Source organism: Kogia breviceps, chromosome 7, assembly GCF_026419965.1.
Source record: "Kogia breviceps isolate mKogBre1 chromosome 7, mKogBre1 haplotype 1, whole genome shotgun sequence".
Taxonomy (NCBI): domain Eukaryota; kingdom Metazoa; phylum Chordata; class Mammalia; order Artiodactyla; family Physeteridae; genus Kogia; species Kogia breviceps.
In genome coordinates, this window is record NC_081316.1 from 106055353 (window position 1) to 106070631 (window position 15279).

The window sequence follows — 15279 nt, forward strand, 5'->3', positions numbered from 1 at the left end:
ATTTAAAAAGAACAAAGATAACCCCTACGCATAATAAAGTAGAGCCATAACAAAACAAAACAAGACCATATTTGTTGGAAGTAGCAAACTCCCACCCTGTGCAAGAATGCCTTTCTCAGCAGTCTTGACAGGTGTTCATTCAGCCTTTATTTGAGTACCAGTAATGGAGAGCTTATTGCTTCACAAGGCAGTAAAGTCCATTTTTGAACAGTTGTGATTGTTAGAAATTCTTTTCTCCTGTTGAATTGAAATCTGCTTTATTATAACTTACTCCCTTTGGGGACTTTTTTGACTGCTTTGGGGACTACTTATCAACCAGATTCCTTCAATTCAATTTGAAATCACTAAAGTCAATATGTTAATTTGAGATTAGTTGAAAGTAACCTTCAGGCCAAAAGAACTAATTCATTTCCTTCTTTATTTGTGTGTGACTATAATTGTGTGGGACTTAGGAGATATTAAAGGCTATCCAGGACGTAACAATAAAGCGAGAAGAAACAAAGAAGAAGATAGAGAAAGAAAAGAAGGAGTTTTTGCAGAAGGAACAGGATCTGAAAGCTGAAATTGAGAAGCTTTGTGAGAAGGGCAGAAGGTAAATGATGCTGTTAAGAATAAAAACCCTGTGTTTATGTGTGTGTTTGTACATAACGGGCCAGTTCTGTTTGTGTTTCTACTTTCTTTTCTTTCAGTCTAATTTTTATTTGAAAAACAAGTGCACAAATTAAAATCCTTTAGTGATTTTAGCTTTTTCAGCACCCTGTGTTAAATTTAATAAAAAGTGTTTCAGGGATTCATCAATACATTGAAATAACAGCAGCTCATTGTTTGGTCCCAACTATGATCAAGATTTTGATATATATCTAACACCTATTTCACTTGCCTTATCTGATGTTTTACAGTTTAGGCTATGAGGCTACTTTGATAATGTTAAATTCAGCACCAAAACCAAATTTTAAACAGTAACATTGCAGGCTGTTTGCAAAGCTATTTAATGGATCTGTGTCCTTTTCAGGGTACTGCAGCAAGGCTAAGGTGGGCATAGAATTTGGTCATAGTTTCAATTTTCTAAGTTTCTTAACGTGACCTGTTTGGAAGTCAAAATAGTTGTGAATATTGTGATTTTATTTAAATTCTACTAAAATGCACTTTTATTTATCAAGAAAATCTTGGCTTGCTAATGTGTCAGAGAGCTAAGTGAAAAGTAGCAGGATACTTGGAAAATGATTCAGCAAATGTGGAAAGATGATAAATAAGAAAGGACATTTTGGAATAATTGGGAAAATTTGAATATGGACTACATATTAGGTAATATTGTATCAGTGGTAAATATTTTGCGTGTGATTATGTAGAAGGTTCTTATTCTTAAGAGATACTTGCTGAAGTTTTAGGGGTTAAGTGTCATGTCTATAACTTTCAGGTGGTTCAGAGGGAGAAGTAAAGTAAATGTGGCAAAAAGCGTTAACAGCTGGTGAATCCAGATGAAGGGCATGTGTTCACTGGACTATTTTGTTAACTTTTCTGTTGGTTTGAAATTTTCAAAGAAGAAGTTGCAGGGGTGGGGGTAGATATAGGGAGAAATTAGCCAGGCAACGAATAGGGAAGAAGACATTGCAGGCAGGGAAACTTACAGACGAGAGAGATTAGCAACTGAGACCTGAGGTAGAGAGGAATGAGGCTAGTGGAGGAGGCAGAAGCCCGATCACAAAGGCTCAGATCCTGTGTAAGGAGTTTGAGATTTTCTCTGATAGTGAGAGACTGGAGAGTTTTAAGGAGGGGGTGGGGATCAGAGGATGAGATTTACACTTTATTTATTTATTTTCAATTAAAAAATTTTTAATTGAATTTTAAAATTTTTAATTGATTTATAATATATTAGTTTCAGATGTACAACGTAGTGATTTAAAACCTTTATGGATTATATTTAAAGTTATTATAAAATATTGGCTGTATTCCCTGTGCTGTATACTATATCCTTACAGCTTATTTATTTTATACACAATAGTTTGTACTTCTTAGTCCCCTACCCCTATCTTGCCCCTTCCCCCATCTCCCCACTGGCAACCACCTGTTTGTTCTCTGTATCTGTGAGTCTGTTTCTGTTTTGTTACATTCATTCTTGTTTTCACTTTTTAGATTCCACATATAAGTGATGACATGCAGTATTTATTTGTGTTTTTTTATCTGATTTATTTCACTTAGCATAATGCCCTCCAGGTCCATCCATGTTGTTGCAAATGGCAAAATTCCATTCTTTATGGCTGAGTAGTATTCCATTGTGTGCGTGTGTGTGTGTGTGTGTGTGTGTGTGTGTGCGCGCGCACGCGTGCGCGCGTGTACGTGTGTGTGTGTATGTATTACCACATCTGTTTTATCCATTCATGTGTTGTTGGACACTTAGGTTGCTTCCATGTCTTGGCAACTGTAAATAGAGATTTGCAGTTTAGATAGATGATGGTGCCAGTTGGAGAATAGACTGGAATAGTGTAGAGGACCAATTAGGAGACTTATCTGTCAGAGCCTGCATTAGAATAGTGGTGGCCAGAACTGAAGTGCTACAGTGGGGAGGAGAGATGTGAATCCATTTGTAAGGTGTTAGGGGTAACACTAATAGGTGGACAGGGAAGAATTATAGAAATGCCCATATTTCTGGCTTGGAAAATTGGGGAAATAATGGGTTTTTGATTGTTTGTTTGTTTTTTGCGGTACGCGGGCCTCTCACTGCTGTGGCCTCTCCCACCGCGGAGCACAGGCTTCGGACGCTCGGGCTCAGCGGCCATGGCTCACGGGCCCAGCCGCTCCGCGGCATGTGGGATCCTCCCCGACCGGGGCACGAACCCATGTCCCCTGCATCGGCAGGCGGACTTTCAAGCACTGTGCCACCAGGGAAGCCCCAATAATGGGTTTTTTAAATAAGATGTCTTATTCGGTTACCCACTTTAAAAGTTTCAAGTTAAATTCTACCTCCTTTGTAAAATCTTCCTTATCCAGTTCTTCCTGAACAAATCACTCCCTCCTCAGAACATCTATACAGCTCTCTGTAATAATACATTATTTTTGTATTATACTGTACTCTACATTTTTTTCTACCTGTGTATGTCTTGGCTGGCCATTGATATTGTAAGCCTCTTGATAAAGACTGGACTCTTCCTCTTCATATGTATTAAAAAAAAATTTTTTTTTAACTCTTTTGTGTTCTTTTACACTTAGCTCAGTGCTGTATACTGATAATTATTGGACAAGTATTTCTTGAATTACTGGATAGGAAATTAAGAGAATTTCACCTTGATATTATATAAAGATGAATTTACATAATAGAAATTTGCTAAGTGCTTTGTACTGTTTGAAGGTAATCACTGTGTTTTTTAATGTAATTATAATTTTTAAAGAAGACACCATGGGGCTTCCCTGGTGGCGCAGTGGTTGAGAATCCGCCTGCCGATGCAGGAGACACGGGTTCGTGCCCTGGTCCGGGAAGATCCCACATGCCGCGGAGCGACTGAGCCCGTGAGCCATGGCCGCTGAGCCTGTGCGTCCGGAGCCTGTGCTCCGCAATGGGAGAGGTCACAACAGTGAGAGGCCCGCATACTGCAAAAAAAAAAAAAAAAAAAAAAAAAAGAAGAAGACACCATGAACTGACCCCCCAAAAAGACCAAATATTCAGTTTAGTCACGTATTTGATTTTTTTTCTCCTTGACACCTGGCTGCTTTATAATAGACATTGTCTTGCCTTTGTGGGGACACTTTCTAGTTTCCAGCTTGCATCCTTCAAGATTATTGCTAGTATTAGAAAGGTGAAGCTTCCAAGCTAGTTCTCTTCTAGGGCCGAACTTCTTTTTAAGCTCCCTGCCTTTAATAGTGACTCATCAAGAATAATAGCAAATAGGGCTCTTCTTGAATAAAGATGGTGAGCTTGCGCTTTAAGAGACATCATCAGTTGATTCACAAAGGTAGGTTGGGACCAGTAGCAGAAAAATTGCAATATCAAGCAATTTTTTTATCAAGTCTTCTTTTTAAAAATGCTCTGCGCTTGCCTGATGAACTCGTGATAGAGTGATAAGTAAATAGCAGATCAGGGGAGTTAATATTGGAAGCATTACTTTGGATGTGATATACGAGTTTATGCTATATTGAAATTGACGGTGCAAGAGGATTCTTTTTGGAAATTTCTCACCAAATGCTAGTTTATTTAACTGGTATGCTTTGAAGTCCTAATAGCTTGTCTGGCAATCAGTAAATCTAGTGAGTATTTCTTAGGTGCAAAGCAGTGAGCCAGACTGTTGCAGCATCCTGTATTTTGACCACAGCCTTCAGTCCTTCCAGCTTTCTGTCTCATTCCCAGTAAATGTACACTTTGACATCAAGTCTTCTTTCTTGTTTTTTGACTTCATTCCAAATGAAGTCAAAAACTGACTCCACTCCAGCTCCCTGGAAGCATTTCTTTCCCTAGCCAGACTAGACTCATGGTCCATTACTTGAATTTCTCCCTTACCATTACCATCAATTCTGCGGAGGCTTGTTCCTTTCCTTTCATTTTTCCATAGTACTCCAGTCCTGGGCCAAGTCAGCACCTCCCTACCCCCGCCACCCTGACATCTCTATTCTTCTTATACTTGGGCTGTTGAGGGCTGCTGCAGGAGATCACTCAGCTGTGTGTCTTGAGGCCAGAATAAATTTGACTTTCAAAAATACCCAGATCGTCAGGGCTCCCTCTTCCTCTGAGGGCTGTCCCTATTACCTCTCTTTCTAAACTTTCTGTCTCAATCTCTTCTCTCCTTAGTCTTAGCTTATGATCTTGCCTTTTATTTCACTGAAAAAATAGGGGCCATTGAACAAACCTTCCTTCAGTTTCCTATCAGCAGATACATCCATCTTTTCTTCCTGTCCTTGTATCTGAGTCTAAACTACCTGTGTGTGAATCCTGTTCCCTCTTGCTTTTCCCACTTCTCCATAAGTGACACCACACTATCCTCCAGTGACTAAGACGAATAACCAAGTCATTCTGAATTCTTCTCTTAGCCCCTCTCTGCTTTACCAAGTCCTGTAGATTCTTAATATTAATTGTCCCTTTCTCTCCATTCACTCTGCCACTCTTAGTTCAGGTTTCTATCAGTTCTCCTAGATTCTGAGGCAGGCTACTAAACGTTCTTTGCCTCCAGTCTCCTCCATTTTCATTGGTCTAGTACAAATCTGTTGAAGAAATCTGTCGAAGAATATGGATCTGATAATGTCATTTCCCTGCTTAAAGTCCTTCATAGTTCCTAGGGTAAAGTTTAAACTCTTTAGTTTAATATAAGAGGCCCTCAATTATCTAGTCCCTGTTTATGTCCCTAGCTATATCTATTACCACTCCCCCAAACCACCATGCTAGTTTATACCTATTACATGTTGTATCCTGAACTCACTTAAAACTCAGCCTGTATCAACTGCTCTAGAAAGCTTTCCCAGATACTCCCCTTATCCTCCCCTTCACACACCCTGACCATTTAATTTAGATGACCCTCCTCCGTATTCACCTAGCATGGTGTGTATGCTTCTGTCATAACACTGACCTCTGATGGTCTTTTGTGTTTACTGGAATGTTTCCCACATTATATAGTCAGCTTCTCGAGGGCAGGTATTTCAATTATCTATTGCTGTCAAAAAAACACTGTAAAACTTAGTGTCTTAAAACAGCAACAAGATTTTATTATTTCTCTCAATTCTTTGGGTTGATGAGTCTCAGATGGGTGGTTCTTCTAGTGTCCGTTGGAGTCCCTCCTGTAGCTGCCATTATGTGGCAACTGGGGCTGGAATGTCCAAGATGGCTTCATTCATATTTCTGCCTTGGCAGGGACACCTGGAAAGCTGAGTTCCGGTGGGACTCTGGGATGTCTAGGCCTTTTCATCGGCCTTTTCACTCTATCTCTCCATGCTGTCTCAGGACTTTTTCCTCTCCAGGTGGTCTTTCCAGCTAAGGAGCCAGATTTCTTACTTGGTGGCTCAGGGCTCCCAAGAGTACAAAAGTGGAAGTTTCCAGGCTTTCTCAAGGCATAGACTTGGGACCAGTACAGTGCTACTACTGTGGCATTCTGTTGGTTAACATGAGTGACAGGGCCAGCCCAGATTCAGTGTGGGAGGGGACTGCAAGGAGGAGGCCTGGTTCACTGGGAGGACTCCAGTTTTGGAGATTTGCTACCACGGCAAGTAACACATCTTGTTTAATTTTTTCTGCTCAGCATGTAGTAGTTTGTTTTAGATATGGGAAATCATAAAAGTTATATAAACGGGTTACATAATTGGAGGTGCTTTAGAAGTATGCAGGATGAATTATGAGGAGAGACAAGAGGCTGGAACATCAACCAGTAAGCTCTTACAATAAAGTGAGTTTATAAGAATTATTATAAGACTAATGGTGGTTGATTGAAAAAGGAGAAATGGATTTAGGAGGGATTGGTGTTGGATTATTTTGAGGATTAGGACAGAGGGAGAAGTCAAAAATAACTTCATTGTTTTGACCCTGGGTAACTCTGTGCCGCCATGGACAGTAATTGGGAAGTAGAATACCAGTTCTAAATTTTGAAGATAAAGTAATACTTTTGATGATACAGGACATGTAAGTTAAAATACTTAGTAGGCAATTAGAAATGGGAGACTTGAATACAGAAGAGATGCTATGTCTTCATTTGGAGTTGCATATAGGTGATAGTTAAAATGATAGGAATGAATTTTCTATGGGAAAAAGTATAGAGTAGGGCTCAGTTCTGAACCTTGAGGTACACCTGCAGTTTGGGAGTAGAAAGAGGAAGAGAAGGCAAAAAGAATAATCAGAGAAGGAAAAGGAAGCAGTTTAAAATAGTAGTACAGGGTTTCAAAGGGAGAAAGTGGTTAACAGGGTCAGAAACTATACAGTAGGAAATGAGAACCAGGTCTGAATAAAGGCTATTGGTAATTTTTAAAAATTAATTAATTAATTAATTAATTTTTTTTTGGCTGCGCTGAGTCTTTGTTGCTGCACTCAGGCTTTCTCTAGATGCGGCAAGCAGGGGCTACTCTTCATTGCGGTGCACGGGCTTCTCATTGCGGTGGCTGCTCCTGTTGTGGAGCACGGACTCTAGGCACACGGGCTTCAGTAGTTGTGGCTCATGGGCTCTAGAGCGCAGGCTCAGTAGTTGTGGCACGTGGGCTTAGTTGCTCTGTGGCATGTGGGATCTTCCCGGACCAGGGCTCGAACCCGTGTCCCCTGCATTGGCAGGCGGATTCTTAACCACTGCACCACCAGGGAAGTCCCGCTATTGGTAATTATTGAATGTAACCAATAGGGATTTTTAGGTAGGGGGATTAGGTTATTGGATTGATTTTTTTCCCCCAATATTTTATTATGAAAATTTTCAAACATTCAGAGAAACTGCAAGTATTGTGCACTAACACTCACCACCTAGATTCAGCAATTAACATTCTATTAAATTTGTTTTAACAGTATCTTTCCCTCTATCTATTCATCAGTCCATCTTATTTTTTATGCATATTAGAGTAAGATGTAGTCATCAGTAAATTCACCTATAAACTCATAAACATGTATATCATTAATTAGACTTTAATATTATTTGTGTTTCCTTTTTTGTGGTAATAAATTGTATATGCAGTTAAATATATAAATATTAAGTTGTACCATTCAGTGAGTTTTGACAAATGTATATACCCGTGTAATTCAAAGCCCATCAAGATATAGAGAATACTATCATTAAACCAGATAATTCCTCATGTACCTTCCCTGTCATTCCCTGTCCTTACACTCCCAAAGGTAACTACTGTTCTGACTTTTTTCATCGAAGACTAATTCTGTATGTTCTAGAATGTCACATAAATGAAATCATACAGCATGTACTCTTTTGTGTAAGACTTCTTTCATTCAGCATAAAGCTTTTGGTATGTTTTCATGCTGTCTTTTTTATTCTTGAGTAGTATTCCTCTTGTTAATATACCACAGTTTATCCATCTTCCTGTTGATGGTAGGTAGCAGTTTCCAGATTTTTGACTATTATGAATAAAGCTGTGAATATTCAAGTGCAAGTCTTTGTGTGATCATATACTTTTACTTCTCTTGGGTAAATTCCTAGGAATAGAATTGCTGGGTTGTAGGGTAAGTATGTGTTTAGTTTTATAAGAAAAGACCAGACATTTCCAAAGTGGATATACCTTTTTATACTCTACCTACAATGTTTGAGAGTTTTGGTTGCTTCATATCCTTGCCATTCAAGTGGTTGTGCAGTAGTATTTCACTGTGGTTTTAATTTGCATTTCCCTAGTGACTAATGATGTTGATCACTTTTTCCATTTGCTTATTGGTCATTAATTTACCTGTTTTTGTGAAGTGTCCTGTCAAATATTCCCCCCACACACACACCTCTTTTGCAGGAGTTGAGGTTTTGGCTTTCTATGATTGTATAGTAGATGCTCTTTACATATTCCAAATATAAGTCTTCTGTCAGTTACATGTTCCGTGAAAATTTTCTTCCAGTCTCTGACTTATCTATTCATTTAAAAATTGCATCTTTTGGTGAACGGAAAATTTACTTTCAGTGATGTCTAATTTATCAAGTTTCCATTTATAGGTATTGCACTCTCTGTCCTAAGAAACCTCTGCCTCCCCTGAAGTAGCAAAGATGTTCTCCTCTGTTTTCTTATGGAAGCTTTATCATTTCAGCTTTAATATTTATGTCTCTGATCCATCTCAGATTAATTTTTGTGTATGGTGAGAAGTAAGGGTTGAAGTTAATTTTTTCCCATGTGGATATCCAATTGTTCTGACACCATTTGTTGAAAAGACTTTCCTTTCCCCATTGGGTTGCTTGACACCTTCGCCAAAAACCAAATGGCAGTGTGAATCATTTGTATAAATAGTATGTTTATTCTGGGTACAGTACCAATCTATTGTATTGATATATTTGCCTATCTTTATGCCAAATCACAGTGTTGTAATTATTATAGCTTTATAGTAAGTCATGAAGTCAGATTATGCAGAGTCTTCAGCTTTTTTATTTTTGACTTATTTAAAAAAATAATTTATGTATTTTTGGCTGCATTGGGTCTTCATTGCTGTGTGCACACTATCTCTAGTTGCAGCGAGCGGGGGCTACTCTTTGTTGTGGTATGCGGGCTTCTCATTGCAGTGGCTTCTCTTGTTGCGGACCATGGGCTCTAGGCTCAAGGGCTTCAGTAGTTGTGGCACACGGGCTTAGTTGCTCCATGGCATTTGGGATCCTTCTGGACCAGGGATTGAACCTGTGTCCCCTGCATTGGCCGGCGGATTCTTAACCACTGCACCACCAGGGAAGTCCCAAAGTCGTCTTCTTTTTGTTCATGGTTGCTTTGGATATTCTAGCTTGTTTGCACTTACATATATATATATGAGAAGCAGCTTATCATTTTCTACAAAAACAACAGATTTTCTGAGAGTTCTTAATATGATTGGATGCTTAATTTTGTCAGTGGTTTTTCTGCATCTGTTAAAATTATCAAATGCTTTTTCTCCTTTATTCTGTTAATATAGTGAATTACATTGATTTATTTTCAAATGTTAAACCAATTCTCCATTCTTGTGATTACACCCAACTTGGGCAAGATATGTTATTGTTTATATATTGCTGGATTTGACTTGCTAATATTTTTGAAGGATTTTTATGTCTACGTTTATTGAGGAACAGTGTTCTGTATTTTTTTTATTTTAAAAATTTAGTTATATCAGTTGCTGAGGGGGCAATGTTAAAATCTGTGTGATCATAGATTTTTCTCTTTTTCTTTTTAATTCTGTCAATTTTTGTTTCTTATATTTTGAAGCTGTGTTGTTAGATGCATATACAGTTATGATTGTTATGTGTTCTTGATGAATTATCTTCATCATTGACATTGACATTTTATCATTATGAAATGTCTCTCTTTATCTTGGTCATACTCTTAATGTTTATTTTATGTAATATTAATATAGATATTACAGTTATATATGCTTACTATTTACACCGTATATATTTTGCCATCTTTTACCTTCAACCTATTTACATTTTTATATGTTTTGTAGACAGCATATAATTGGGTCTTTCTTTTTGATCTATTCAGACAAGCTTACTTTTTTTTTTTTTTGGTATGCGGGCCTCTCACTGTTGTGGCCTCTCTCGTTGCGGAGCACAGGCTCCGGACGCGCAGGCTCAGTGGCCATGGCTCACGGGCCCAGCTGCTCCGCGGCATGTGGGATCTTCCTGGACCGGGGTACGAACCCGCGTCCCCTGCATCGGCAGGCGGACTCTCAACCACTGCGCCACCAGGGAAGCCCGACAAACTTACTTTTAATAAGAGGCTTTTAGTGTATTTGTATTTAATATGATTATTGATATGATTATATTTAGGTCTAGTCTTTTACTGTGTGAATTGAATATTAATTAATTGACTATTCTTTAGAATTCCATTTTATTTTGGCCTTTTCTACCCAGAATACACATCTATTTAATGCACTGGCAACATGCATCATAAAGACAAACTACAAGCCTATTAATTATGCTATATTAGAAAGAGTTGTAATTTTCTTGAATAAAGTATTTGGGAAATTTTCATAGTTTTGATTGTTGAAACTTAGAATTATCCTTCAGAATTTTTTAAAAACCAAAAAACTTTAGGTATAATTTACATGCAATAAAATGCACTTATTTTAAGTTACAGTTTGATGAGTTTTGACAAATTAATCACACATGTAAACACTAACACAGTCAAGGTATAGCACATACCCATTACCCTAAAATCTTCCCTGTATTCCTTCTTAGTCACTATGCTTCCTCCCCACCATTCCCAGGTAAACACTGATCTGCTTTCTGTCACTGTAGATTACACTTATCTTTTCTAGACATTCGTGTCTTTCTTTCACTTACATTTTTGAGATTCATCTATGATGTGATGAATGTGAACTATATCAATAGTTCATTGCTTTTTTTAAAAAGACTTAATTTTTTTAGTGCAGTTTGAAGTTTACAACAAAATTGAGAGGGAGGTGCAGAGATTTCCCATATGCCCCCTGCCCACACACATGCATAGCCTTCCTTTTATCACTAGAGTGGTACATTTTTTACCAAAGGTGAACCTACATTGACACATGATAATCACTCAAAGTACATAGTTTACCTTAGGGGTCACTCTTGGTGTTATACACTTTATGATTTGGACAAATGTATAGTAAAATATATTTATTATTATACAGAGTATTTTTCACTGCCCATCCTCTGTGCTCTGCCTGTTTATCCCCCACTCCCCAGCTGATCTTTTTATTGTCTCCATAGTTTTGCTTCTTCCAGAGTGCTATATAGTTGAATCATACAATATGTAGCCTTTCAGATTGGCTTCTTTCACTTAGTAATATGCATTTGAGGTTTCTCCATGTCTTTTCATGGCTTGATAGCTCATTTCTTTTTAGCATTGAATAATATTCCATTGTTTGAATGTATGACAGTTTTTTATTTATTCATCATTGAAGGATATCTTGGTTGCTTCCAAGTTTTGGCAATTTGAATAAAGCTGCTCTAAATATCCAGGTGCAAATTTTTGTATGGACATAAGTTTTCAACTCCTTTAGGTAGATACCAAGAAGTGTGATGGCTGGATCATATGGTAAGAGTATGTTTAGTTTTGTAAGAAACTGGCAAACTGTCTTCCAGAGTGGCTGTACTACTTTGCATCTCAAACAGAAATGAATGAGAGTTCCTGTTGCTCCACATCCTCGCCAGCATTTGTTGTTGTCAGTGTTCTGGATTTTGGTCATTTTAATAGGTATGTAGTGGTATCTCATTGTTTTAATTTGCATTTCCCTGATGACAAATGATGTGGAGCATCTTTTCATATCCTCACTTGCCATCTGTATATCTTTTTTGGTGAGGTGTCTGTTAAAGTCTTTGGCCCATGTTTTTAATCTTTTTTTTTCTTAAACTGAGAGATGTTATTTTTAATTTAATTTTATTCTTATTTTTTTGGCTGCACTGTGTGGCCTCCAGGATCTCAATTGCCCGACCAGGGATTGAACCTGGGCCACGGCAGTGAAAGCCTGGAATCCCAACCACTAGACCACCAGGGAACTTCCTTATTGTTTGTTTTATTGTTGAATTTTAACAGCTCTTTGTATCCTTTGGATAACATTCCTTTGCCAGATGTGTCTTTTGCAAATATTTTCTCCCAGTCTGTGGCTTGTCTTCTGATTTTCTTGATACTGTCTTTCACAGAGCAGAAGTTTTTTATTTTATTTATTTATTTATTTGGCCTCACTGCATGGCTTGTGGATCTTAGTTCCCTGACCAGGGATTGAACCCAGGCCCTTGGCAGTGGAAGCATGGAATCCTAATTGCTGAACTGCCAGGGAATTACCAGAAGTTTTTAATTTTAATGAAGTCTAATTTATCAAGTATTTCTTTCGTGGATCATGTCTTTGGTGTTATATCATTCATTTAGGTTTTCTCCTATGTTATCTTCTAGGAGTTTTATAGTTTTGCATTTTACATTTAGGTCCATGATCCATTTTCAGTTAATTTTTGTGAAAGGTGTAAGGTCTGTGTTTAGATCCATTTTTTTTTTGCATGTGGATGTCCAGTTCTAGCACCATTTGTTGAAGAGACTCTTTGCTCCATTTTATTATCTTCGCTTCTTTGTTAAAGATCAGTTGACTATGTTTATGGAGTTCTATTTCTAGGCTCTCTGTTCTTTTCCACTGATCTATTTGCCTGTTTCACAAATACCACGCTGTCTTGATTTTATAGCTTTATAGTAAGTCTGGAAGTCGAGCAGCATCAGTCTTCCAATTTTGTTCTTCTCTTTCAATATTGTGTTGCTTATTCTAGATCCTTTGCCTCTTCTTATAAACTTCAGAATCAATTTGTTGATATCCATAGAATAACTTGCTGGGATTTTGATTGGGATTGCATTGACTCTGTAGATCAGGTTTGCATTGACTCTGTAGATCAGGTTGGGAAGAACTGACATCTTGACAATGTTGAGTGTTCCTGTCCATGAACATGGAATATCTCTCCATTTATTTAGTTCTTCTTTGATTTTGGTCATCATAGTTTTGTACTTTTCCTCATACAGATCTTGTACATATTTTGTTAGATTTATACCTAAGTGTATGTAGTGTAAATGATAATTGTGTTTTTAATTTCAAATTCCACTTATTCTTTTTTTTTTTTTTTTTTTGGCCACACCACATGGCATGTGGGATCTTAGTTCCCTGACCAGAGATTGAACCCACACCCGTGCATTGGAAGTACAGAGTCTTAACTACTGGACTGCCAGGGAAGTCCCAAATTCCACTTGTTCATTGTTAGCATTTAGGAAAGCAATTGACCTTTGTATATTAAACTTGTGTCGTGCAGCCTTGCTTTAACAGCTTATTAGTTCAAGGAGGGGTTTTTTGTCTATTCTTTTCAATTTTATATGTGGATGATCATGTCATTTGCAAACAAAGATAGTTTTATGTCTTCCTTTTCAGTCTGTATACCTTTTATTTCTTTTTCTTGCTTTATTACATTTTTAAGGACTTCCAGTATGATGTTGAAAAGGGGTGGTGAGAGGGGACATCTTTACCTTGTACCTGATCTTGGGAAAGCTTCAAGTTTCTCACTCTTGAGTATGATGTTAACTGTAGATTTTTTTGTAGATGTCTACCGTGTTGAGAAAGTTCCCCACTATTCCTAGTTTACTGAGAGTTTTTACCATTAATGGATGATGGATTTTGTCAAATGCTTTTTCTACATCTGTTGACATTGTCATTTGATTTTTGTTTTTTAGTCTTTTGATGTGATGGATAATATTAATTGATTTTTGAATGTTGAACTAGCCTTGCATACCTGGGGTAAATCTCACTTGGTCATGATTCTTTTTATTCTTTTTTTGTATCAATTCGCTAATATTTTGTAGAGGATTTTTGCATCTGTGTTCGTGAAAGATATTGATCTGTAGTTTTTTCTTCTTTTATTTTTGTCTGGTTATGGTATCAGGGTAAGTGCTGGCCTCATAGACTGAATTAGGAAGTATTTCCTCTGCTTCTGTCTTCTAAAAGATTGTAGAGAATTGGTATAATTTCATCCTTAAATGTATGGTAGAATTCACTAGTGAACCCATCTGGGACTGGTATTTTCTGTTTTGGAAGGTTATTATTGAATCAATTTTTAAAATAGATATCGATGTTCATTCCTTTTTAATGCTGAGTAGTGGTCCATTGTGTGAATATCCAACAATTTGTTTACTCAGTTGAAGATGTCCTTCTAATATAAACTGTCTCCTATTGTTTCTTTTTTTTTTTGCGATACGCGGGCCTCTCACTGTTGTGACCTCTCCCATTGCGGAGTACAGGCTGCGGATGCGCAGGCTCAGCGGCCATGGCTCACGGGCCCAGCCGCTCCACGGCATGTGGGATCTTCCCGGACCAGGGCACGAACCCGTGTCTCCTGCATCGGCAGGTGGATTCTCAACCACTGCGCCACCAGGGAAGCCCTCCTATTGTTTCTGATGAGAAGTCAGTGACAATTGTTTCTCTTTGTGTATTGTGTCATTTTTTCCCTGTGGGTTCTTTCAATATTTTCTATCCTTGGTTTTCAGCAGTTTGACTTCGATTTTCCCAGGTGTGGCTTTCTTCCTGTTTTACCTGTTTGGGGTTTTCTCAGCTGCTTATTCTGTAAAGTTATGTATTTAACCAAATTTGTGAAATTTTGACATAATTTTCAATTATTTTTCCTGTCCCATTCCCTCCTTTCCTTTTGGGACTCCACTTTCACAAGTGTTAGAACTTTTTATATTGTCCTATAGCTCATGGGGGCTCTTTCATTTCTTTCCAATTCTTTTCTTTTCTTTTCTTTTCTTTTTTTTTTTTTTCGTGGTACGCGGGCCTCTCACCGCTGCGTCCTCTCCCGTTGCGGGGCACAGTCTCAGGACGCGCAGGCCCAGCGGCCGTGGGTCATGGGCCCAGCTGCTCTGCGGCATGTGGGACCCCCCCGGACCGGGGCACGAACCCGCGTCCCCTGCATCGTCAGGTGGACTCCCAACCACTGCGCCACCAGGGAAGCCCTCCAATTCATTTTTTTAAATTTTTTATTTATTTTTGTCTGCATTGGGTCTTCGTTGCTGGGCGCAGGCTTTCTCTGGTTGTGGCGAGTGGGGGCTACTCTTCATTGCGGTGCACGGGCTTATCATTGCAGTGGCTTCTCTTGTTGCAGAGCACAGGCTCTAGGCGCGTGGACTCAGTAGTTGTGGCTTGCAGGCTTTAGAGTGCAGGCTCAG

General features: G+C 38.4%; 1 protein-coding gene across 5 annotated transcripts in view; it reads left to right on the forward strand.

Annotated features, from left to right (window-relative positions):
- RNF214 (ring finger protein 214) overlaps positions 1-15279 on the forward strand; it is a 51113-nt gene that overhangs the window by 12866 nt on the left and 22968 nt on the right. For all 5 annotated transcript variants that reach the window (XM_059070783.2, XM_059070786.2, XM_067039000.1 and 2 more), the window contains exon 6: positions 453-592. In XM_059070783.2, coding sequence (XP_058926766.1) covers positions 453-592 — 140 coding nt within the window. The remainder of the gene's footprint in view (positions 1-452; positions 593-15279) is intronic.